This window comes from Stenella coeruleoalba (assembly GCF_951394435.1).
Source record: "Stenella coeruleoalba genome assembly, chromosome: 17".
NCBI lineage: Eukaryota > Metazoa > Chordata > Mammalia > Artiodactyla > Delphinidae > Stenella > Stenella coeruleoalba.
Window position 1 is genome coordinate 77719117 of NC_137163.1, and position 26392 is coordinate 77745508.

Here is a 26392-nt window from a genome sequence, read left to right on the forward strand (position 1 = left end):
TGCCACAAGTGCTGAAGCCCGTGCACCTAGAGCCCGTGCTCTGCAGCAAGAGAAGCCACCACAAAGAGAAGCCCACGCACCGCAATGAAGGGTAGCTCCCTCTCGCTGCAACTAGAGAAAGCCCGTGCGCAGCAACGAACACCCAACGCAGCCAAAAACAAAATAAATAAAAAAAACAAAAAACGAAACACCCCCCAAATACAAAGGAAACTAAAAAAATAGTTTTCTTATATGAGATGAGGGTTGGATGTGGAAAACAGAGATAAGGCTACTTACAATACCTTTGTAAGTAGTTCTGATTTTTGGCCCATGTGAATGTATGAGCAAAAGTAACAATCTTTTTAAACCAATTAAAAGAAATCACTGTCCATTTTGAACTATAAATGATGTTTTCTTAATGTTTCCCAACTAAACTTGATAAATTGTACTATATTACTTTCACATGTGCTATATAATCCTGTTCATATCAATTCTTTTCCCCAGAATTAGCATATTTTCAGTATTCACTTATTTAATATCTTTCTTTGACTTGACTGTAGAATTGATCAGTCTTCCCTTCTTGCTTTAGTTGTGTGAACATACCACCTTTACAGGGGAGTTTAACATACTAACATTGACGTAATTTTTCAAAATAATTGCCACTGCGTTAGTCTCTGTTTCATAAAATAGATTAACCACCTCTTGCACAGTAGACAATGAAGCCACGGCTCACGCTTCAGCGTCAAAGCGAACACTTGACCTTCTTCTCACATTTTAATTTTACTTGTGTGACTCACCTCTGCTTTCATTCACGCTACAGCTTTTGTGCAAACTGGGAAGGTGAGAAGATCACTGGGTAGGATTCAAAGGAACAGTTCTATTCCTAGCTCCTCCACTTATTAAATGATCATGGTTATGCAACTTAACCCTCAAAGCCTGTTTTTAATTATAAAGTAGAGATAGGGTTATTCTGCATAAAGCGCAAGGAAGTTAACGTGACCAAATGAGATGTTATCGTAGGAAGTACTTTGGCAAAATCAAAGGCTCGTACACATTTTTATATTGTTACTGCCATCAGCACAAAGCGATCTTTTAATATGCTGCATAGATTTTGAAATCAGAAAAAAAACTGTACCTTTGAAATAAAGCTGGCTTCAAACTTTGCTGTTTTACTGAAAATATTTGTGTGTCGGTTGAAATTTTATTTACTTTTGTCTCTTTACCTACTCCCTCTGCTGTTCAACTGTCCTGGTTTTCATATTCTGTTAAACTGGGGGCTGGGGGGTAGGGGTTAGGAATAAAATCAAAGGGGATTCACCTCTGTGTCTCCTGAAATATTCCTGTATTGAAATGATCTATTTCTAAGGGTAGATGATTCAAACATTCTGTAATTTTTTGGGCAGTTGATAGAACGAGGCTTTGATGTTCTTTTAAAACCTCACCCTTTGGGTGCAGTCTAAAAGCTTTCAATTTTAATAGTACATGCGTTAAAAACGCTGGAAGTTGAAGGAAGTCTTATAAAACAAAGCAGTCAGTCAGAGACGGTGGTACTAGATTCAGGATGTATTGTGGCTTCTCCACTCAGGGGATGTTTGTTTCTAGACTCTGAGTGCTAATTGAATAATCATGACATTTATTGCAAAACAAGAAACATTTTTGGCAAGGACAGCCTCCAAATACAAAGCTTGTTCTGAGTCTGAACTCTTTGGAGTCATGAACTGCTAAGTGTTGTTAAGCTCAGTGACTGTATTGATCTTGAAAGTGCGTGGCGCTACGTAGTATTCAGAGGAATCCAGCAGCTCGTTTTCTCTAGATCTGTTATCCCTTGAGTGCTGTCCCTTTGCTCATAATTTTGCTTTAAGAAGCATGTGAGAAAAAAGGGAAAGAAAATGCTTTTAAAGTCGATAAATCAAATGTAACTACTGTCTCAAGTTAATGCTACCTTTCAAACACATGCTGACATTCTGTCAGCATCTTTTCTGGTCCCAAGCCCGCCCACCCGCCATTTGCTTCTTTACTGTGAAATGTGCCGTATTCTTAATTCATTCAGCCAATGTATGTGCTGTAGGTGCTGGATACTATATGGGGGATATCAGCAGTAATGTCATTATGATGATTTATTAAGTCAAATGCTTTTCACTCCTTGCACACAGAAGGGTGCCTTTGGTGAGGTCGAGTGAGCGAGTGAGGGGGTGACAGGGGTTTGTGTCTGTGAGAGGCCCTGGCCACACTCGGGGGTTCTGCACGGCCTCTTCTGGGCCATTTGAGGACAAGGCAGAAAGCCATTCAGGGACCAGGAGTCCCTCAGTCCCTGGGAAACCAGTTATCCCCCAAACCAGGAGTCCATCAGTCCCTCAATGGACAGTGCCTTTGGAAACCTGCCCTAAATGTCCTTGCGTGCTGAGTTGTGCATCAGTGGTCATGGTTATTCCTGAGGATTAAAAGCTCCTGGCCTTTTCGTTCTCCGTTGAAACTCATGTTTTTATACACAAAGTGAAATCCTGTGAACTCTGAGCAATACGTCACACGTCCTCATGTTTTTAAAATGGCTTTTCCGATGTAGTTCTCAGAAGCTGAGGATCTGCAGTCCTTCTGCTACACCCCAAGCCAGTGTTTTCAAGGAACAAAGACAGGCGTGGAGAGAAGCACGTTCCTCTCCTCCAGGCCCACTCGGGGTGCAGTGTCTCAGAGACGGAGGGATGGGTTTAGAAAATGTCTATGGAAAGGATCTCCAGGGGATCCCCTTCTTACTGTGCCTTTTCTAAGCCACACGAGGAGGATACAAAGACTGGGGGAGAGACGGAAATTCCCAGAGTCTCCGTCTTAGTAGCGATGAAGATGTAAGGCATTGAATGTCTGAGACCCCACTGGTTTGACAGAAAACAAACCAAACAGAAAGAAAGAAAAAATAAATAAAAGAATCCCTTGACATTTTCATAACGTTTCTGCAAAAGACTTTAGACAAATGCAATTATGTGAGCTACGATACCACTAGGAACCGCAGGGAAAGTTTTGAGTCTCCTCTCTCACGGGCTGACACAATGTGTGTGGTGTGTGTGACCCCCTGGACTGGCCGTCTCTCCCCACAGCCAGTGAGGACACTCCTTGGACACTATCCGATCAAGTCATGACCTCCGGTGTGTGGAGCTGTTTGTTTTAACCTCACTGGAAACCTCCTAAGGGTGATGATTGAAAGGGAGCAGGCCCTCTGCTCGGGGTGCCTGTGCGTGTGGATACTGCTCTATCCACACGGGGTGCCTGTGCGTGTGGATACTATTCTAGGCACTAATGTTTCACCAGGACACTCCCCGGCAAGCTCTTCCCTCGGACACCAAGGCCGGGCAAGACAGCAACTTTTCAGGTTCAGTCCAGGCTCTGGGAACACAAAGGATCAAACCCAAACGCGTCATCTTCCAAAACGAGCTTAGAGGAAGTCACCATCGCCTTCCTTCTCTGTGGATGCGGGTTAAATGTGCCCCAGGGGACAGATGAGCAGGTCCTGCCCAGAACCGCCTTGCGGATGGCTGAGCTCACCTAGCAGAGACCCTGCGTGAATCAGGCATGGGGGTCTTGAGACCAGAGAGACCAGCACCTTGAACTCCGGAACTGAGAGATTTTAGTAAAAGTCTGTCGATAAGGTGTGGGGAGAGCTGAGTGAACCAGCAAAGGATGAGCTCAGTACCGCAGTGAGGGACGCAGGAGAGAGGGGTTCTGCCACCCCTTGACCTGAAGGGCAGAGGGAGGAGCGAGCCCTGTCGTTCTGAGAGGACGGCCGCACAGAGAGGGCCTAGGCGGGAGCTGCCCCTTCGGCGGGGGTCGTAGGCCGACCGCGGTGCCCAGGCTGGAGCGCACCAGGTCACATAGGACCTCACTCTCCACCTGCCCTCCGATCTCTCCCAGGTGCCTTCCAGACCTGGACCCAGCTGGAACGCTCCCTTCTCAGAGCAGGTGGAGAGTGATGTGCAGGGGGAACAGAGTATCCACATGGGGAGGGAGAACCGGAAAGCTGGTGTCCTTGTGCCCCTGGGCTGAGTCCTTTACCTTCAAACATCACAGGAGCTGACAGCCTGGGACCTTGTCTAGTACAGATGGACCTCCACCTTCAGAGCGCGCACGTCCCCCACCCAGCAGCCGGCCCAGATGGGTGGGCCTCTCTGTTCCCTGCAGGGCTATACAAAGGGACTTCCCTGGGCTGCAGTGGTTAAGACTTTGGACTTGCAATGCAGGGGGCACGAGTTGGATCCCTGGTGGGGGAACTAAGATCCCGCATGCCGCCTGGCACCGCCAAAAAATGAAATGAAATGAAGTGAAATAAAATAGAATGTGAGGAATCGCCTTGCCACCCGCCACCTGACATAACCCTGTCTCCCAGGTGAGACGTCCTTCAACAGAGAACTCAGTAGCAACTTTTGTGATGCTGTATTATCTGTTCATTTCAGTTCTGATGTTCAACTATAAATCACGATCTTAATCCTATATAATGCCCGGACCCCAGTGACATTCTCCTTGTCAGATGTCCTACTTCACGTTCCGTGTCATGTGGACACCATTGATTACCTCTCCTTCCTGAATTCTCTGTTCTCTTGATTTCTCTGAGTCCGATTCTCCTCCTTCCTCTATGCCTGTCATCAGTCCCCTTTGCTGACGCCCTGTTAAATGGTGTGGTTTCTGTAGCGTTTTCTCATTAGCGTGGTGTTCTCCCGTGCTCACCTTGGTGCCCTTATTCCTGCCCCGGCTCTACCTGCCCCTTATCTCTCCAACACAGACGCTCCCAGCGGTAGAGGGCCCTACACCACATACACACACTCAGGTCTCACCCGCGCCCCAAACACAGCCTCGCAGAACCTGAGCTCGTGACGTTCTCCCCAAGTTGCTGTGGTTGCTCCTGTGTTTCCTGTTTCAGTTAATGGGACCGTCCTGCCCTTGGTCACCCAAGCACAAGCCTAAAGTCCGTCTAGGCTCATCCTCCTCCCTAACTTCCATGTTTATTCAAACCACGAGCCTTGCCAATCTAATTTCCTAAACGGTTCTCAAAACGATCATCTCCTCGCTGCTGTCTCAGCAATCGCCTTGCTTTAGCGTTGGATCATCCCTCACCTAGACCATGACGACAGCTCTAGCACTGCTCTCTCCGCCAGCACGGCCCCCGCGGTCCCACCCCCACCACCTCCATCCTGAAGGCCACTCAAGCCCTAGCCCAGCCCCGCCGTCTGGGCACCGGCGGCCTCTTTGCGTCCGTCTCCCTCCAACCTCCCGTGGTTCTCACCTCAGCACCATCGCCCTGGTAACACTGCAGACACACGACCACCACGGCCCAGCTTTCACACCTCGGCATAGGTGTTTCTGTGCCTTCCTGGTAAGTCTTGTTCAGACGCCGGTCCCTACCTGGACGCCCACTTTTCCTCTATGACCGGAGGTAATCCTGACGCCTTTGCACTAATTCTGTCCAATTAGTCCTTTGGACTAATCAGTCTTTTATGCCACGTGTTGCTTTGTGTTGCCATGCTTTCACTCCGTAACCTAGGGCCTGACGTGGGAGTGGCACTGAATTTACAAATCCATGGATTCATTTTGATCAAGAATTTCAGTGCAGGAAGTTTCAGGTTTAAATCCCTGCTCTGTGACCATGGGAAAGTCGTCACTTGCATAACACGCAGGTATGGGGCGCATCAAGATGCCCTTTGGTTATAACAGTGCGTGATGCTGATTCAGTGCGAAGCTCCCCACATCTGCTCTTGTCTCTCCAGTGCATTCTACTCATTAAAGATGAGTGATGTTTCAAAAATCCCAGATCTGAGTATGCCACCCGCCCCCGCCTGATATCCTCCAGTGTCTGTTGCTCTCAGGCTGAAATCCAAGTGTTTGTGAGAGCCCAGTGTGATCTGGGCCTCGGCTGCCCCTTTATCTGGTGTCACACCTCCCCGGTCCCCAGACTCAGGTTCCCTGACCCCCCCCACCCCGGCCGCAGGCCCACGTATGTGTCCTCTCCTGCCCATCACGGCCGCCACAGGTGTGGCTTCTGCTGAGGACGGTCCCTTTCTTCCCCTTCACCTGGGGAACTGCCGCACAGTCTTCCAATGTCAGCTTCGACGCCACTTCGTACTGAGTCAGGGTCCCTGACGCCCGGTCTTCACGGCCCCTACAGACATGTGCCGCGTGTACACCTGCAATAGCTCACAGGCTTCCTTCACGCCAAAGACAGAAGGGGACTTGAATCCTTAACGTGGCAATTTGCTGACAGACATTAATTAGTAAAGTGTCTCGAGGAAGGGACGCCATTTTTCATCTCGCACAAACTTGCTGCCTTGGCTGTCGGCTTGTCTGTTTTATTAAACACTTCCTCTAGAACACTTACCAGGGTTAGCTGTGTTTGTTATTAATTACTCATAAAGGTAAAAAAAATTCGATCTGTCTCTCACACCAGATTGCACATCCTCTTTGGGAAGGGACTGCCTTTGCCCTGTTTATTTTTGGACCCTCAGAATCCTGCCTCTTCATCATCTTCCGCTTGGGGGCATTGGGCAACGTCTGAGGAGTGAAGTGACCTGGAGGGCGCTGCATTCTGGCTTTCTGGAGGCTGCACTGGCTGCACCCAGGGTCTACGCAAATGAAACTGCTCCCTTCAGATACACCCATTGCAGGTTTCTGTCTACCGTTGGAGACATGAGAAAGCAAACGGACACAGTTTGCTGGTGGGTTCTCTAGTCTATGTGACAGAAATGCCAGAGCACCCATCACCCAAGATGCTCGTAGCACCAGTCAATAAAAATCACTGAACACACGCTCAGCTTTACAAGAGCTTTACTTGCAGTTATAAACATAGCGTTTGCATCGAGCAGAATGGCAGGTGGGGATAAAGTGCTAGTAAGTTCAATAACCTGTTTCACATCAGCATATAACAGGGTGCGGAGTGCCAACAGCTTCTTTTTCCTTCCTATTTTATAAGCTTTACTCCAAGAGCATGATAACATTTCATGTCAACCTGACTCCACGGAGTAGGTAGCTTTCCTCTCTGTGTCCAGAGACACAGGCCAGATTCTCCTGGCAACCAGAGCTGTCTAAAGGCTTCTTAACGCTCTGCCCATTTCGGCTTCACTTTATTTTGGCCATTAATTTGGTAAAAAAAATAGGAGTACTCAGATGAAACAAAACTACTTTTATCATAATTAGTAATTTTTTGCCTTCAAAGACTGTCCCAACTAGTAGAGGTTTCTTACCGACGATCAAAATTAGAACATCATTTTGCAGTCTAAAAGACACGTGCAGTGTGTACACCTGCAATAGCTCATAGGCTTCCTTCACCAAAGACAGAAGGGTCTGAGTCCTGCATTCTGTTTCCATTAGAGAGGTATTTTTCCAGGATTCTGTTTCCATTAGAGAGGTATTTTTCCAGCAAAATCCCTCCTAACACACACACTGTATATAGTGTGTATATATATATGGGAAGGGGCGATCAAGAATTGGAATTATTGGACTTGTACCAACTTTTGGACACTTCTTTAAAGTTTTTCACTTTAAAACTTTCCTTAGGGCTTCCCTGGTGGCTCAGTGGTTGAGAGTCTGCCTGCCGATGCAGGGGACACGGGTTCGTGCCCTGGTCCGGGAAGATCCCACATGCCGCGGAGTGGCTGGGCCCGTGAGCCATGGCCGCTGAGCCTGCGCGTCCGGAGCCTGTGCTCCGCAACGGGAGAGGCCACAACAGTGAGAGGCCTGCGTACCGCAAAAAAACAAAACAAAACAAAACTTTCCTTAAATTTTTTCAAGTAATACTCTTCCCTTTCTTCTTTTTTGTTCTTGCTAAATATCCCCGTCTATATTGTTTTGTCTTTTGGGGAAGAGAGGCTCCTTTACATGAAATCATTCTGTTCAATCAACATATGGCAAGAGACAGAAATACCTGTGTTTGAACCCAGCTCTAACGTTACCAGCTGTGCAAGCCACCTATGTGTGTGCACAAAAACCAAAACCAAAACAAACAAAACCTCTATGTGATAAACAAGTGCAAGAGGAGGATAGATATTGTCAACATCCTTTCAAAGTGTGTAGCACAGAGGCAGTTGTATCTCAGTGCTGAATTCACAGATAAATAGACAGATAGGTAACAGGATGATAGATGGATAATCACGCGCTTCTCAGTTATTTTCCTTTAATGTATTATTTCGACTTTCTGACATGGGTACTGCTCAGTTCTTGTGAACTTCAAACAAACGTCTTGCTGGGCTGCTCTGGTGGCAGCCTGGGATCCCACCGTCAGGATGTGAGCCCCCAGACATCTGGAGAAGATTCGAGATGTGTCTGCCATTTTCCTGACAGACAGGGACCCTCAGACCCACGGAGGTCACAGCATTCCGATGTTTTGTGAAAGCAGATGTCATCTTCTAATGAAAATCTGCAGTCAGACTTAAATATAAGATTTATCAAAACTTAATTTCAAGACTCCTAGGGCACCAGGGTTGAAGGGATGCTGCTGGACTCACATCACGCTTCCCAGAAGAGCCGCACATTTCCAGGCTGGGGTAAGACCCTGGTGGGCACGTCCCTCTTTGGGGGTCACAGTGTCTTGGAAGAGGTAGGGGTTCCCTTCTGCTGTCAGCCAGCGGATGGAATGACTGTATGGGCCATGATGGTGCCCAGGTGTGGGCACCGACGTGATCTGTGGGAAGCAAGCGAGGGCCCGTGTTTGTCTCAATGTCAGCCAGTCTTAGACAGGAGTCCTCCCAGGAAACTCAGGCATCTTGCCGCCAGTACCCAACTGGGAAAGGGGAACCTCTCCGGTCTCCTTGAGGCCCTCATCTCAGTGGCTGAGTCCTGTTTCCCTCCTCCAGCCTTTTGGTCGCTGTGCTGAGGGTTTCTTTTACCAGCAGAACCTGATCCTGGCACTGGCAGAGTCACCGGAAGGAAGGATGATCGAATTTCTCTGCGGGGCTCAGGCCCTCGGAGGTTTTAGAGAAAAGGTGCCGTAGTTAGGGACCATGAGGGCTGCAGAGATTAACGTGGGAGAAAGAGACACGGTCACCTACCTGCACCTACACCGAGGCCTGAGTAAGGCGGGGGTCTTGCTTTTCCGCAGGTAGCACCGCGAAACGCAGGTGCTGCCTTAAGGCGCGTTCTGTGCATCGTCTCCGACAGAGGAGGCTGGAAGGGACAGAATATTCTGTGTATGTATATTCAGTCATTTGAATGTTGTGATTTGGTCTCGTTCCAATTGCATCATTTCGCTACTGTATTTGGACGGGCCACTCAAATAGAATTACGATTTCCCCCTCACCTGAAGGCAGACGTGTCCTGAGAGCTGGGCCTGCAGCAGCTCTAGACACACGGCGAGTACCCCAGCTGCTGACTCGTCCTGGACCGGCGCACCCTTCCCGACGCCCACCTGCTCACTGTCAGGCGGCGGGGGCCGTCGGACCGAGGCTGCGCGCGGGGCCGGGGGCGCCGCAGGCCCAGGCGGGCGGGCCGGCAGGGGCGGGGCGGGGTCCCTGGCGCCCGCGCGTCCTCGCTGCGTCCCGGGGGCTCAGCCGCCTCCGCTCGTGGGAGCCGCGCGCTGAGCGGCGGGGACGCGCTCGGGGGGAGGCGTCCGCGGCCGGAGCGCGGGGCTGCGGGAGCGCGGCGACCCGAGGGCCGAGCGGACCCGGGGACGCGAGGACCCGCGCGGACCGGCATCACTGCGTCGCCCCGCGCGTCTTTGGCTCAGAGGTGAGCTTTGGGCTTTCGAGGCGCCGTGCTTGGGAGCGAGGACTGTGCTCCAGGGATCTCGTGTCCCTGGGGGCTCCGGGCCGCGGTCCGGGGACGGTTCCAAGGGTGGCGGATTTCGGGAACCGGGGGAAAGGCGGGCGCGCTCTCCGCCCCTCCTGGCCTCCGCGGCGCGTCTGCAGGCGCGGGCGGCAGCCAGAGGCCAGTCCCCCGGGGTGGGCATCAGCGGGCCCTGGGCCCTCGGCGCCGCTGGCCTCGCGCGCTGACTCGGGCGCAGCCAAAGTTTGCCTCCGGGGTCCAGCCGGTTCTCTCGCCCCCGCAGCCCGCAGGTGTCGCCTGTCCTCGCCCCGCAGCTGCAGCCGCCCGACATGGAGCCCCCTGTCCAGATCTTCCGCGGCGAGCCGGGCTCCACCTGCGCCCCAAGCACCTGCCTGCCCCCCAACGGCAGCGGCCGGTTCCCGGGCTGGGCCGAGCCGGACCGCAACGGCAGCGCAGGCTCCGAGGACGCGCCGCCGGAGCCCGAGCACATCTCGCCGGTCATCCCGGTCATCATCACGGCGGTCTATTCCGTGGTGTTCGTCGTGGGCCTGGTGGGCAACTCGCTGGTCATGTTCGTGATCGTCCGGTGAGCTCGGGGTCCGGGCGCCGCAGTGGCCGCAGCAGGGAGGGAAGGTCGGGCCGGCCACCAGGACGCGCGGAGGGCGCCCGCCCGGTAATGGGGATCCCGTTCTGTCGGGCTCCTCAAAGCCTCAGAGCGTGGCCTCCTCGAAGTGAGATTTCCTGGGAGAGTTTTTGGTGCGGGATTTCGAGGTTCACAGAGGGCGAAGCCGAGCAGCCGGAGGTGTCTTGAGGATTTAGGAGTGACCCTCCCTGACCCCCCCCAAACCCCTACTGAAAACCCTACGGACAGGGAGAGTGCAGGGGGTGTCCCTGCAAGGGGCAAGGTCAGTGTCTCGTGGGAGGGAAACTGGTCCATTTGCCTGGCCTTTTGCCTGGTTGCCCCTGCGCCCGTTTGGAGCACTTCATTTTGCCCTTTGCAAATGTTTCTTTAGATAAAATTCATGCCCACCTAATGCACTGAAGAATTTCCTGTGGCTCGTCAGACTGGTGTTATGGTTTATGAAGCAAAGCCCGCATACTGTTGAGGGTGGTTGGTATCCATACGTGAGCCTTGTTAGTACTGATACGCCGTCTTATTTGTTTAGAATACCAGTGACCTTTGTACATAAACCCCCTAATATTTATCTGTTAACGTACAGCTGCTGGAGGTTTCCAAAAATTGCTTTGCTTTTTATCTTCCACGGTGAGAACTGAAGGTTTGATTTTATTGTTCTTTTGTGGATAGATTGATGTCAACTTCCAGTAATAAATATCCAGATATCCACGTATATGTAAATTTTCTGGTAAGTGAAGTGATTTCTCTTTTGGCCTCTTGCAACATAGGAAACAAGAGAAAAAAAAAATCCTAACATTGTCTGGATTCTCTTTGAGAAGTTTCCCTTTCTGGCAGACTTAATGCTCTGCAGTTGCACCTTTGAGAGTGACTACAAAGCTGAGATTCCTTTGAGAAGTTCCTGTGAAGTAAAGGAAGGCTGCAAGTCACGCTGTTTAGGGACATTGAAAGGGTGAAGAACTAATATCTCTTTATTACGAACTTTAAGAACAATACCTGCAGTAGCATGAATGTTTCAAACACCGCTTTCTCTCTGTCTCTCTCTCTCTCCCTCCCTCCCTCCCCCTCTTTCCCTCCCTCCCCCTCCCTCCCCCTCCCTCTCCCTTCCTTCCCCCTCCCCCTGCCTCCCTTCTCTCTCTCTCTCTCTCTCTCTCTCTCTCTCTCTCTCTCTCTCTCTCTCTCTCTCTCTCTCTCTCTCTCTCTCTCTCTCTCTCGGAAATGTCGGGTCTTTTATCCTCATCTGTGCTCTGGAACTGAAAACCATCATTTAAGCTTCCGATTACATATTATAAAGCTCTTTTCACCTACAATTAGCGTCTCTAGCTTGGTAACCTTGCTTTTCATAATTGCTTATTGCATTTTACAGGATTTCTATCAGTGATGAGTACAAGATACAGAAGGAGGAATATTTTAAAAACACATTGTTTTCCTAAGTCATTAGTAATTTTAGGGCTGCTCTCCATTGGAGGGAAGATTATAGTAACCAAAAGAAAAGAAAAGACAGCTGTATTCTAGACTATAATTAAATTTTTTAGAAGATCTTTGCTACAGCGGCTGTTGTCTTATAATAAAACATTGTTACATGAAAAGAGGATACTAAAAACAAACCCACTCTGTTCCTTCTCGTCATATTTAAGTGCTTGAGTGAGACAGATACATCTTATTGTCACTTGAATGAGAACTTGAAGTTCTGAGTTTGAGAAGGGCTTCTTAGTTGCTCTACAACTTTTTATATAGCCCTGCAGTCTAGGATTAAAAAGAATAAAGAATCTTAAAATATATGCAAAGGGAACTCCACGGGGAGCATTAGACATGTCAGAAAGAAAGAATCATTGTAGATTGACTAGGATTTTTAATGATAAATATAAAAAAGTATAATTATAAATTGAATATATCTATTCCAAAGATATCCAAGATTAAAATTTGTGTGAAGGGGATAAATTCAGCTAAAAATACAATAGGAGTTAGAGAGTTCACATAACATCATCCTTCCTCCCACCCCACTTGATAGTAAATGAAGAGGGAAGAGTTCTCTTCTCACCCTGGAAAGCCAACCTACTGAAACAATACTTGGCTTAAATCCATGGCTGAGAGCGTTACGGAGCATTTTGTTCAAGCTGATACAGGGTCAAAGAATTGAAAAATGAAACCTCAGAAGGAAACTTGATGGACTTGGGTTTATTTTGCTCAGGAGAGAAAAGGGCTGAAGATGGTTTGCAGCAGGCGGTGGTTTGCTCATCAGAACTCAGAGCAGAGCCAGAGTGTGGAATTCAAGTGCAGCTTTGGTGATTGACGTTGAGGGCTGACCAGCATCGCCTGAAAAGATGGGGGATCACTTTTGAGAGGGACATTACATTATTTTTTTAACGTCTTTATTGGAGTATAATTGCTTTACAATGGTGTGTTAGTTTCTGCCGTATAACGAAGTGAATCAGCTATATGTATACATACATCCCCATATCCCCTCCCTCTTGCGTCTCCCTCCCACCTTCCCTATCCCACCCCTCTAGGTGGTCACAAAGCACCGAGCTGATCTCCCTGTGCTACGCGGCTGCTTCCCACTAGCTATCTACCTTACATTTGGTAGTGTGTATATGTCAGTGCCACTCTCTCACTTCGTCTCAGCTTACCCTTCCCCCTCTCTGTGTCGACAAGGACGTCATTTTGAAATATTGTACATGCAAAAGAGTCCTGGTTGAGTTCTCTAGGAAGTCACTCTGGAGATGGAATTTGGACGCTTGGATGGCAGGGCAGGTGCAGGTCTGGGATGGCCAGCTCAGACCTGGGGAGAAAGTGAGGGTTGTGGAAAAAGCTTTGACTGTTTTTAGACTTGCCTTACACATAGCTTTTCCCACCTTGAACACCTGGAATGCTGTCCAGTATCTTGTGAAGATAATCTAGGATTTCAAGGATTTTCATCATTTAATGTGTAGCAACTGCTATAATTGCCTAATGGTAGGGTACTTTAACCTTTCACTTTGAAAACCTTAAAATTTAAGCGCTCCAGCCTCCCTCTCCAGGCTTTGGGGTTTGTGGTCCTGGCGTAGGATGTTCTTACCTCAGCCCTTGATCCACGTCCTTGGGTCCTACCAACACCTTGGGGGTGCCTGTGATGTGACACTCCTCTCCCGGAGCTGAAGCTCCCACAGTCCGGATGCTTGTTTCGGCCTGGCTGTCCCTTGACTCCCCTGGGGATTTGGCATGCTGGACCAGTCTCACCTTCTCCTTGACTTCCTTCCACATCCGCTGGGTTTCTCCTCAGCCTCCATCACAGCCCCCTCTTCCCTGACGTTCCCTAAATGCTCCTCTTTTCCAGAGCATTCTCAGCTCTCTTTGTCCTCACTTTGCACACCCTCCGTATTAGTCAGGATTCAGCCAGAGGAGCAGAACCAGTAGGGGATGTGTGTGTTGAGGGTTTATTCCAAGGAATTGGCGTACGCGATTGCGGGGCTGGCTAGGCGGGTCTGCAGCCCCGAGCGCAGGCATCGGGAGAGGCAGGCTGCCCTCCCCAGGCAGAATCTCTTCTTTCTCAGGGAAGCCGCAGCCCTGTAGTTAAGGCCTTTCAACTGATTGGACCAGGGCCACCAGATCATCTAGGGTCATCTTCTTTGCTTAAGGTCAACTGATTATGGACTTTAACCACATCTACAAAACACCTTCACAGCCGCACCTTGGTAAGTGCCTGAATATTCAGAGACTGTAGCCTGGCCAAGATGGCCTGTCAAACTGACCGTCACTCTTAGTGGTGTCATCCATGCTTGTGGCTGTAACTGTCAGGGAAATTCTGACCAGTCCTGAGTCTGTGTATCTCTCTCCCACTTATTCATCCCCAGCTGCAGAGTCAGCTGGCCTCCTTCTGGATGGCTCTATGCGATTATCTCACAGGTAGCTCAGACTTCTAGACATCTGCCTGTATTAGTTTGCTAGGGCTGCCGTAACAAAGTACCACAGACCAGGTGGCTTAAACAACAAAAATGTGTTTTCTCACAGTTCTAGAAGCTGGAAGTTCAAGATCAAGGTGTTGGCAGGTTTGGTTTCTCCTGAGGCCTCTCTCCTTGGCTTGCAGACGGCTGCCTTCTCCCTGTGTCCTCACACGGTCGTCTGTGTAGACGACATCCCTACTCTCTGTGTCCTAACGTCCTCTTGTTATAAGGACACCAGTCATGTTGGATTAGCACCTACTCTAATGACCCCATTTTACCTCATTTCCTCTCTTTAAAGACCTTACTTTTTTTTTTTTTTTTTTTTTTTTTTGCGCTACGTGGGCCTCTCACTAGTGTGGCCTCTCCCATTGTGGAGCACAGGCTCCAGACACGCAGGTTCAGCGGCCATGGCTCACGGGCCCAGGCGCTCCGTGGCATGTGAGATCTTCCCGGACCGGGGCACGAACCCGTATCCCCTGCATTGGCAGGTGGAGTCTCAACCACTGCGCCACCAGGGAAGCCCTAAAGACCTTACTTTTAAACACAGTCACATTCTGAAGTACTGGGGGGTAGAACTTGAACATATGAATTGGAGGGACACAATTCAGCTCTAAACACCGCTTCTCCATTTCCTGTTCTCTTTAAGAAGACACTTCAAGCTTCAGTCTTTATGAAGTTACGTACATATATTTTTTCTTTTGTTTAATTTAAAGAAAAGCTTTACTCTTATAAAGGTATGTTTCTTTTTAGATTGAGTGTAAGGATACGCAAGGAAAAATTATTAGGAAAAAAATAACAGAAATCGGAAAATTATCTGGTGCTTGGTCTTAGGTTTTGCCTTTTCCTTTTCTCATTAGTTTTCATTAATACTTTGCTACCATAATAAAGACCTCTAGGGGTCATCATTCTGCTGACTTTGCCCTTGGAGTAGAAGACTTTGGCTTCCCTATCATTCATCTTGGGCGGTGTTGGAATTTGCCGAAACAGGTAACTTTGTAAGGGGCTTAGAAAACAACAGAACCACAGAAATCCTCTGGAAATCGTTCCATTTCCTGATCTCAGATTTCTTCTCCAAAGGCAGCTAACGCCCCCAAGCTTGCTGGGCATGGAGTTGTTCCTCACGAAGGTACCTGTTCTCTGGCTCATAAATTAGGGGGCAGGGTGTTTCTTCCCCAGGCATGACAGAAGTCCCACGCTCCACTCTGCTGAGAACATCTGACTCACTCAGGCCACCTCTGAGTCAGTGGGGACCCCGTGCTTGAGCTTATGCCCGTCCCGCCAAAACTGTGTGGTATAACCACTTTGGGGAAGTATGGAAGGGGGGATGGGGTGAGCCAGTCAGAGTGTCTGCTACACTGCCTGCCTCTTTCCACGACAGGTGTCCTAGCCCCCCCTCCCGCAAGTGTTGCTTGTAATCACTGCAGTTGTATGTGCAAGGTATTCCAGGTTCTGTCAAATGTCAAGGGTGGGCTTCCCTGGTGGCCCAGTGGTTGAGAGTCCGCCTGCTGATGCAGGGGACACGGGTTCGTGCCCCAGTCCAGGAAGATCCCACGTGCCGTGGAGCAGCTGGGCCCGTGAGCCATGGCCGCTGAGCCTGCGTGTCCGGAGCCTGTTCTCCGCAACGGGAGAGGCCACAACAGTGACAGGTCCATGTACCGCAAAAAAAAAAAAAAAAAAATGTCAAGGGAGCCGACCTTAGATAGTGTCACCAAGGGACACCTAGGGAGGTGTGAGAGGAAAGGCAGAGGGGTGTGGCTATCCAACAGCAGTCTTACCTTAGGCTTTGGTTTAAAAAAATATGTTGTAATTTATCCCGAATCCTCTCTTTGAATCAACACCCAACATTTCCATTAAAGCAAGCATAGTAAAATAACTTCAGAAATTATTTTCAGAAGAGCCTATCATGAATTTCTGGAAGTAATTTTATTGTTTGATAAGCTCTTAAAAGAGACAATTGGCTTCACTGCCACTGTTTATATGGATTAGCTAAATGGAATTATTTTCTTTGCTGTGGGACATCGCAGACGTCCAAATCCTCATGGAGCTGTTTCAGAGAGCAGAGACTAAATGACTGCTAAGAAAGAAAGAAAGAAAGAGAGAGAGAGAGAGAGGGAGGGAGGGAGGAAGGAAGGGAGGAAGAAAAAAAAACAGGAAAAAAGAAAAGGAAAGAAAGAAAAAAAAAAAAAACAAGGTGGTGATCAGGTATAGAGCTCTTAAGCTTTAACAGACTTGGGCAAAACTGTAGTCTTCAGAATCCCTTTTGGACTGTGTTGCCTTTACAGGTTTTCCCAGTGCCTGTCTTAGAGTTAGTTTCAGGAGGCACTGACTTCTCGCTGGGAGAAGCTAGCACCTCTCCATTGACCGTGTCTCCAGCTGTGTCTCTGGGGCAGCCAGCAGTGTCTTCGGGAGGGCTGGGCAGCAGGCATCTCCCTTACTCCAGGTTAACCTGTGGACACACTCAATTGTCGCTACCGGGGGTTGGCGGTTGAAGGTGGGAGGGTGACGGGGTGCTCTGTGCTCAGCTAAAACCCTAAAATTCTACGTGCGCAGGACGGTTTCCTTTCTAAGATTTGCCTTAACATGGTTTCAGTGGTGCAAGTTTTACAGGCTTAACAAGATACCGTGTTAACAAAAGATAGTTTCAGAATAACATTCATTTATTCCTTGACAGAAAATCAGCCAATCGTTTTTTGTTTGTTTCTTTCTTTGGAGAGGATGCTGGCTTTTGTCTTAGATAAGGAAGACTAACGTAAGAAGAATAGGTTTTAGGAGTGAAGCTAATATTATAAAAGGCTTATGTCTTGTTTTTTTTTTTTTTTTTAACCCACTCCACTGGCCAAGCAAGTCAGAATTTAAATGAAAAATGAGAAAAGCATAAAACGTGATGAACTGAGATACCCCAAAGGAACTGGTCTGCAGTTGAGCGGGGCAGCCTTCAGACTAAGAACGGCTGGAGTTATTGAGGCTTTAACGATCGGCTGTGGCAATAGGAGCGATTTTCCAAGGTTCTGTCGAGTATTAACTCTTAACCTCACAACGCAACTCTAAACTGTCTCTGCTTTACTGTGTTGCTTTCCACCTACTGTCACCTCTCTGTGGCACCCTGTGGTTCACCTTAGCTAGGTCAGTTTTCTGTATAAAAACGGAAAAATCACTTAAGAATTCTATGTTCTTCTAGGTATCCAGATAGTTGTACACTAGGAAGCAGCATGTCAGTCACTTGAGATTTGTAGTTTTCTACCAGGTGTGGCTGGGCGTGATAAACACTCGCCCAGCGTGCACCACCGAACGCACTAGAACATTTCTTCTGGGTCTCAGGGCCGTGAGTGCAGGGAGGATGAGTAGTTTCTGGGGCCCTGGCTATTGCAGTGAAAGCATTGCTTCTGCATCGGCCTTCCTCCCCTTCTCCTGCAGCACCCAGTGAGATGCCTGCCCGCCCTTCTGGCTGTCCATCACTAGCATCCTGGTACCTGCAGTCACAAGAGGCAGGAATGGGAGACACGCCCCACTCCTCTGTTCTCATGAAAGCTTTTGCTCTTTGCAGGTAGGAGAGTATCAGGGACCTGATACCTACGTGAATATGACTCCTTTAAAATACTATAGATTGAGGCAATTTCAAAGTCAGATCACTGGAGAAACCATGGCTGAATTTCCCTTCTTTAAAAAAAAATTAATAAGCTACTGCCCTTGAGTAAAGAACCATAATTTCAGTAGTAAATAATCTAAAAGGATGTATAGCACATTCATTTCATTGAGATGAACCGGAAATATCTGGAGAATTTAATGAAGCAAACTTACTATGTTTTCAAATAAGTTCTCCTGAGAATTCACATCAGTACAGCCATCATGTCTGGTTATTTTAAACATAAAATCTAGAATGCTGTGTATCTGGAAAGCATGCCCAGGAGGATGAATAAATCATGCAGGGAAAAGAGTGCCGAAACCCATCTCTCACTGTGCTGTTCTCCCACCGCTGGTCAAAAAGGACTGCATCTTCCCAGGTGCTGTAGAGCTGTCCTCCTCCTGAGTCTGGCATTTGGGGCCTTCAGACTCGTGGTGCGGCTCCAGGCTTGTGGGGTAGTGGCCAGGTTCCCGTGGGGCGGGAGCCTTTGGTCACGCTCGTTTTTTTCGCCAGACCAGTGTTTCTTCAGGAGCTTTCTATCGGCCGTTAGCTATTTGCTGTATTAAAGGAGTCTCTTCAGAAAAATGGCCAGTAGGGTGTTTGTTTTTTCATGATGTTGGAGCAGTAGTTTGACGACTACTCGGAAGGCTCAGATTTTAATTCCCACTGTCTCTCAAATTTGAGGAAATCACTTACTACCTCTTTGCTGAGTTTCCTCACCTGAAAAAAAATGGGTATTGCTTATGGAGAACCTGAAACACCGTAACGTGCTGACGGCATTTGTCCATCGAGGGGTGAGATGTTAATATTTTATATTTGCATTCCCTGGACCAGGCCCCGTTTCATCCTGTCACATGTTTTCTGCCCTCATCATGCACACTAAACCACACTGATCAGAATGTTCTTCAACCCTTTGGCTGCTGGAAGTAGCAGGATTCACAGAATCCCGTTAGTCCTCTCATAAAATTTCTGACTCCTTAAGAAACTTTGGACTATGGTCCTGAATTCCTTTACTTATTAGGGATGGATTCCGAGAAGCACTGAGAGTCATCTCTAAGGCTGCTTCCTCTTCAGAGGAAGTGGGGCTGCTGTATCTTGCAGGATTGTAACAGTTACTAGGACTGCAGTGGGTGATGAACGGTGACGCTAACAGCATAATAAGAGTGGCAGCAGGATGGTGACAAGGGGGCTTGTGTAATCTCTAGGATGGACCTAGAGATTATCATACTAAGCAGAGTAAGTCAGAAAGAGAAAGACGTATATCATATGATATCACTTATATGTGGAATCTAAAAAAATGATGTAAATGAACTTATTTACAAAACAGAAACAGAGTCACAGACATAGAAAATAAATGTATGGTTACCAAAGGGGAAGTGGGAGGAGGGATAAATTAAGAGTTTGGGATTAACAGATACACAGTACTGTATATAAAATAGGTAATCAACAAGGACCTACTGTAGAGCACAGAGAACTATACTCAATATTTTGTAATAACCTATAATGGCAAAGAATCTGAAAAAGAATACATGTATGTGTATTGATATATAGGTGTAACTGAATCACTTTGCTGTACACCTGAAACCAAGACAATATTGTAAATTAACTATACTTCAATTTAAAAAATGGTTTAAAAAAAAAGAAACACTTGTCTCTGTCTCAGGAAGTGCACTGGCTTAGCTATCTGTGCCTTTAAAAGCCTGTGCCCGGAGTCTTGGGCGTATACATTCAATCGCTTTCTAAAACTTACGGGCCATTTAATAATATTTGAGTAAAAAATGTAAAAGCAAAACATACTTTAGAATAAACTCCTCGCTCTCCAGATTAAGGCACTCTTTAGTTAACAGAGCATCAAAACGGAGGCCAAGAGGTACTGACTTGGGTACAGGTGTTCACAATGCTTTCATCCAAGCACAGGCAGGAAGAGGAAGCAGGCAAGGAGACTGGTGCCGGGGTGGGACCCTGAGTGCAGTGTGATCCTGTGTGTCGGGTATTTTGAGTCAGGTTGTCTCCTGCCTTTATGTCGTGTCCTGTCAGTTCGGTTTTATTGTCCTTGTTTCATGGGACCTGAAACTCAGAAAAGTCGTACACTGAGTTCAGGCTCAGGACTGTCTGACTCCGCATCAGACCGCAGGGCCTACAAAAGGGGAGACAGAGCTGTTGTGTCACCACCTGTCACGGAAGTGTCACGTGGACATTTGTGGGTTGAGCAGCACGGACACAGTGATCAATCAATACCACTGATACTGACTTTACAGCCAAAGTAGAAGTCGCTTTCCGTAATTGGCTCCTTACAAAGAAGCTTTTTAATTAAAATCAAGGCCCTAACATTGATGTCTGGCTCCTTGTAGGTACATGGGACCTGGCTGAATTAATTGCGGTTAGGTCCACAAATGTGAGGTGTGTAGAAAGTAATTAATACGTGGATTTTCCCAACATATTTTAGCATTTGGCCTCAGAAAACCCGCTGCTGTACTTTGGTGCATTTCATGCCCTGCAGGTCTCTAAGGAAGCGTTCTCTGAGTAAAACAATCTTCTTAATCTTCTTAATTCAGTTTTAGTAGAAAATGGAATTGTTCTAAGCTTCATGTTAAAACTGAAAGAAATAATTTGGGCTGAAAGGCAATATTTCTGACCTATTTTGAAATTCTTTGTTCCCTCAATTGGAAAATGAAACACATTGTGTGCTTTATAAACCTCTCAAGATGAAAGTAAAGGAAAACAGATTTCTTTCTCACCGACCGTACCAGATTATGTTTTATGCTACACCGTGTACAAGGGAAGAACTCAGCCTGCTTTTTTTACATAGTGCATTTAAAATGAGAAGCTAGTGGGACACTGGTAGACAAAAATCAACGCTTAGTTGTGTTGTAGTCATTGAAATTGAATGTATTTAAAACTAAAAACCATTTTAAAAGACATAATTACAAAGAGTGATTTCTCAAAGTAAAGTTGGGTAAACCTTCCTCGAGGAAGAGTTGGGTACGTTTTATCTTGCTTCACACAGTGAAACGAAATAAAGCATTAAAAAATGAACAAAGCCAAGCAGTTCTGGGTAGGATTAAAATGAATTGTCAGTCACAAAATAAAGACCTGTATCACACGCAAGGCTGCTGAAAAGATCTGTATGCATGCTCATCTGTCTGTCTATACTCGTTTCTTTACCCTTTTAAAATTAAATAGATTTTGGAACAAAGCACTAGAATAAAAGCTAAATAAAGTCAGAAATGTTTGCCCATTTTTCTACTACCCCTAATGTCTAGAACAGTCCTTTTACATGTTAGATGATAAATACGTAAAGAATAAGTGAATGAAAAACGAACTCAAAAACCCAGCGGCACATTTACATCATGGGTATGACAGGAAGATGGAGAGAAATAATCTTGTTTCTTGTCTCTTAGATACACAAAGATGAAGACGGCAACCAACATCTATATATTTAACCTGGCTTTAGCAGATGCTTTGGTTACCACGACCATGCCCTTCCAGAGCACGGTCTATCTGATGAACTCCTGGCCCTTTGGGGACGTGCTGTGCAAGATCGTCATCTCCATCGACTACTACAACATGTTCACCAGCATCTTCACCTTGACCATGATGAGTGTGGACCGGTACATCGCTGTGTGCCACCCAGTCAAGGCTCTCGACTTCCGCACGCCCCTGAAGGCAAAGGTCATCAACATCTGTATTTGGATCCTGTCTTCATCTGTTGGCATCTCTGCCATAGTCCTTGGAGGAACCAGAGTCAGGGAAGGTAAGGGCGACTTTTTAAATTTCATTTAAAAATTGTTGATTTTATCATTGTTCATAAAACAAATAATTTTTTATTGAAGTAGAGTTGATTTACAATGTTGTGTCAGTTTCAGGTGTTCAGCAAAGTGATTTGGTTAAATCGTTTCATTTTTTAGAATATAACTTCTAATTACACAAACTCTTAATGTGGGAGTGAGTAGGCCACATAGCTAGAAGAAAAGCCAAATGCCAACGGAAATATAATGCTAAATCCACGGAAGATGAGAAATAAAACAGTTTTGTGTTCCTTTCCACATCTAAACATAGGATGGGTTAATGGCATGACCGCAACACAGGCACCCAACCTATCCCCTATTCAGAAAGCGCTTACTGGAATCTGGAGGGGTGGGGATGAAATAAGGAACCACAGTCATGTGGGTTTTTAAAATACAATTTGTTGCGTCCTGGCAATTCTAAGATACACCTCCTTGCTCCGCTCCTTCCTCCCCAAAAGCACCCTGAGTCATTAGAGTCGTGCTGGCTGTTTACTCTTTTTCCCTAGGGGTTAACCTCCGGGCCACTATCGTGGCAGCTTCATGTGGGCGTAGGCCATTCAAAATTAGGTTCACAGATGGATGGTAGTACAAAGAAGCAAAACCATCAGATTTTGGACTCGTTACTTTCTACCCCATGCAAACAGGACATTTGATGTTTTTCCTGTATTTCTAGGACAGTGGTCCTGACCCTGGGACGTGTGTTGGAATCACCTGGGTACGTTAGACAATACTGCTGCCTGGTCCCACTCCGGAGGGTCCGGTTTAATTGACCTGAGGCACAGTTTGGGTGTCAAGATGTTTAAGATCTCCCCAGGTGACTCTGACCTGTAACCAAGGTGAGAACTACCGCTCTAGGAGCTTAGCTTTACTTGTAGAAGGTAAAGCTGTGAAAATATCTTTGGTCTTAATAGAAATTCACTGGGGTGGGGGAGCAGAATGATCACTCTGGACTTTATAAATGCTGTTTATCGCTTCAGCAGTTGTCTGAATGCTCCAGTTTATTTTGCGGGCTCACGACACCTGTGAGTACAGGTCGCCGTGAAAAGGCAGGTGCTGAAATCATAGCTTATCCTGCATGGTACACATTTTTAAATGAAGCATAATCTTTTTCCTCTTAAACTACAAAATGAGTTTACAGCATAAGCACTGCAAGTGTCAAGCTATAATACTTGGTAAATTTTAAGAAAAGCCAAACTTTACCAGAGAAGCACTTTAAAATATGATCAACTACACTCAGGATTTTGTTTCTTCATACACACAACACATGAAATAAAATTGCAGGAAACTCTTCTGAGCCCTAGGGGTTGGTGCGTAATAACTTAGATTCAAGAGCAGATGCTGCACGTGCACTGGGAGGGTGAGAACGATGGGCTAAGTAACATAAGAAGATGGGTGATTTTTTCCCAGGGCAAACAAAGAATTGATTTTTACAGTTCTACTTGTAAATAGTTATACTTGTCGACTTAACCACAACGCCTGTAATCATTGTCAGAAAATGACATTCTAGAAGAAATGGATTTCAGTTAGGTTTTTGAAAGGAAATGAAGATAGATGTGGGTTTTCCAGGAAGGAGGTGCTGGAGATGGACGAGTGCAGATGCAACGGCAGAAAAGAGTCCCCAGTGTCAGCAGAAGATTAGTTTGTGTGGCAAAACTAATAGAGGGAGAAATGAGAGAAGAGTAGTCTTGTAGGAGGGCTCCATCCTTTCCGTGTGTCTTTTATTTTGTGAAGCATGCGTTGTTTATGTGATGAAAGATTGTCTCCAGACCGGCTAGCATGCTTCACACTGCATGTCAAGACTCCTGGGTGACCAAGAAGAGTACTTTAGGTGATCTCCACACACTGTATCAGAGCTGATTGGCATTGGCATTTTTTTTTTTTTTTTTGGCTGCATTGGGTCTTCGTTGCTGCGTGCGGGCTTTCTCTAGTTGTGGCGAGTGGGGGCTGCTCTTCGTTGTGGTGCGTGGCTTCTCATTGCGGTGGCTTCTCTTGTTGCGGAGCACAGCTCTAGGCGCACTGGCTCAGTAGTTGTGGCTCGCGGGCTCAGTAGTTGTGGCTCGTGGGCTCTAGAGCGCAGGCTCAGCAGTTGTGGCGCACGGGCCTAGCTGCTCCGTGGCATGTGGGATCTTCCCGGACCAGGGCTCGAACCCATGTCCCCTGCATTGGCAGGCGGATTCTTAACCACTGCACCACCAGGGAAGCCCCTGTTCTGCTGCTCTTGAGTGAAATGTTTTGTGTATATTTGTTGAGTTCAAGTCTGCCATTTCTTTACTGATTTTCTATGTGGTTAATCTACCCATTGTTGAAAGTGGGATATTGTAGTCCCCTACTATTATTGTATCGCTGTCTATGCCTCCCTTCAGTTCCGTTTATATATACTTTTTATATTTAGGTGCTCCGGTGTTGGGTGCATATATATTTACAATTGTTTATCCTCTTGATGAATTGACCCTTTTATTGTTATATAAAATCGCCTCTTGTGACAGTTTTTAACTTGAAGGCTGTTTTGTCTGAGGTAAGTATAGCTAGCTACTCCTCTCCTCTCTTTTGGTTTCCATTTTCAGTGAATATCTTTTTCTGTCCCTTCACTTTCAGCCTAGATATATCTTTAAAGATAAAGATGCACTCTGTTTTCTTGAAATCAAACATTTAATAAGAATGGGTGCTTGGACTTGGATCTCCTTGGTGGTCGCCTCCGTACTCTCCTTTCCCCTTGTAGGTACCAGTTCAGCTTCATGGACGTTCCCGACGATATTTACGACTCTATCACTGGATGTTTCCCAAAGTCTTGTAAAAGTCTTGCAGTTGATTATTTCACCCATTCATTAAACGTTTTTTGAGCTCCTACTACATGCGAGAGGAAGCTGACCCTCAGAGCTAAAAGATGTCTCCAAATCATAAACGTCAGCCCTTACGTTGCCTTGCTTATCTTAACAGGTTACTCTTCCACAGTAACTACTGTACTGAGTCCATATGTTCATTCAAGGGTTTCCTTGTGGTATTAATTTGTTTATTTAGCAAATTATTCTCCTCAAACACCATGTATTCCTGCCTCCCTATGTGGCAGGGACTGAATATTATTCAAGGTGGATTGTTACCTGCCCTCAGGTAGTTTACATTCTGGATGGAGAGAGAAACGTTAGGAAAGGCAACACATTATTACTGAAGAGCTTCTGTCTGGTTTCTGTCTAGCTTCTGTTATTATTACAACGATAAAAGTAGAATAAGTATAATATATAGAAAATATGAATTGCAGGGAAGAGGTCTGTTCACATGGGTCAGCCTCTGTATAAATGTCTCTAAGGTGACGTCTACGCTGAGGCCAGATGGAGGCCAGAAGGAGGCACTGTTGGAACACACAGAAGTTAAGCAGGAAAGAAACAACCTTCAAGGAAGCCAGGTAGCAACGTGCCACCCTAAAAAGGTGTTGAATGAATGCATTTCTTCTATGGTGATAGTGATGATTTTTAAAAAATGACTTTGGTCTTATTTCCATAAACACTAAAGCCAAAAATAAGAGAGATCCTTGTTTGTTTCTTGGAGTCTTCCTAGTGATGGTACTTTGGACAATGGCTTTTTTAGGGAATCAAAAATTACAAGTTCTTCTGGGAGCTTTCATTTACTATTGAAAGGTTTGATATGGTATTTAGTTGATAGAAAATGACTCTAAGATAGTCATCTCTATTAATTGGCCAAAATGATTATACTCTCTGTGTCTTAAAGTATGTCTAATCGAAATTCTAAGATCTTGTTTTACTAAGGGATATACGATTAAGGGCACATGAAGATGTTTTAGAAAACACTACTATTAGAGCTCTTTCATTATTTGAAAAATATTCTTATACTATTTTCGAAGCGGATTTTCCAGTGTCAGAAGAAAATATTTTCATTCTAAAAATTACAACTTAGTATTGTTCATGATTCTTTTATCTAAAGAAGAATCAGGACAAAGAGAGTTTAGCCTGCTCCGTGCTCAGTGGCTGATGCCTGGGGAAAAGGGAGCCTGGGAGGGGTAAGCGGGCCCCCAGTGGGAGTTCTATATTATAAAATGTTCTTATCCTGGGTCTCTGCTCTTTCTAATATTATGATCACTCCAAAGAGAATACTGTCCAGCAAAGAGAAGCAGAGCAAATAAAGCCATTTTCTAAGCTATCCTATAAACATAGTCGTTTTACCTGTTACATAGTCAACGTTGGCAAAAGTAAAAAACGTGTCTGATTTATGAACTTCCTTGATGACGGTGATGACGGTGACTCTCTTCCTCCTTTCTCTCCCCCCCCGCTTCCATTTTCTTCTCCTCCTTTTTGTCCTCCTCCGTCTCTTTCTTCTTCAAAAGTTTACTCATGTTTCAACAATGCTCTCAATCACAGTGACCACCACTGTTTCCATTAAATCACAACAGCTGGGTCATATTTAGACAAATTTTGTTTAAATTTTTATCGACCCACATTGTGATTTCTTGTAAACCACTTAATGTTTTTTGGACAAGTTGGCTTTTGTTAAATCGAATGGCTAGATTTGAAATATTTAATCATTTATTACAAATAGATACTAGCTTTTATTGTCATAGCCTTTGATCTGGGAGAATTGTTAATGTATGGAAATGCAAACAAGTACTCATGCGTTAAATGAACAGTTTAGCTCTTCTGAGAATCATCGCGTCAGCCCATTCCACAGCGAGATAATTCGTATTGCTGGCTAATCGTATTTATTC

At 46.3% G+C, this 26392-nt stretch overlaps 1 protein-coding gene across 4 annotated transcripts in view; it reads left to right on the top strand.

Moving 5' to 3' along the window:
* OPRK1 (opioid receptor kappa 1) overlaps positions 1-26392 on the top strand; it is a 65534-nt gene that overhangs the window by 23010 nt on the left and 16132 nt on the right. For 2 of the 4 annotated variants that reach the window (XR_013824559.1, XM_079901673.1), the window contains exons 1-2: positions 9897-10297; positions 21292-21644. Coding sequence is in view for 3 of the 4 variants with exons in the window: in XM_079901673.1 (XP_079757799.1) it covers positions 10041-10297; positions 21292-21644 (610 nt within the window). In the remaining variant the exon portion in view is untranslated. Of the gene's footprint in view, positions 1-9896; positions 10298-16245; positions 17274-21291; positions 21645-26392 lie in introns of those variants that run through there. The other 2 variants (XM_079901674.1, XM_079901675.1) reach the window with 2 other exon arrangements.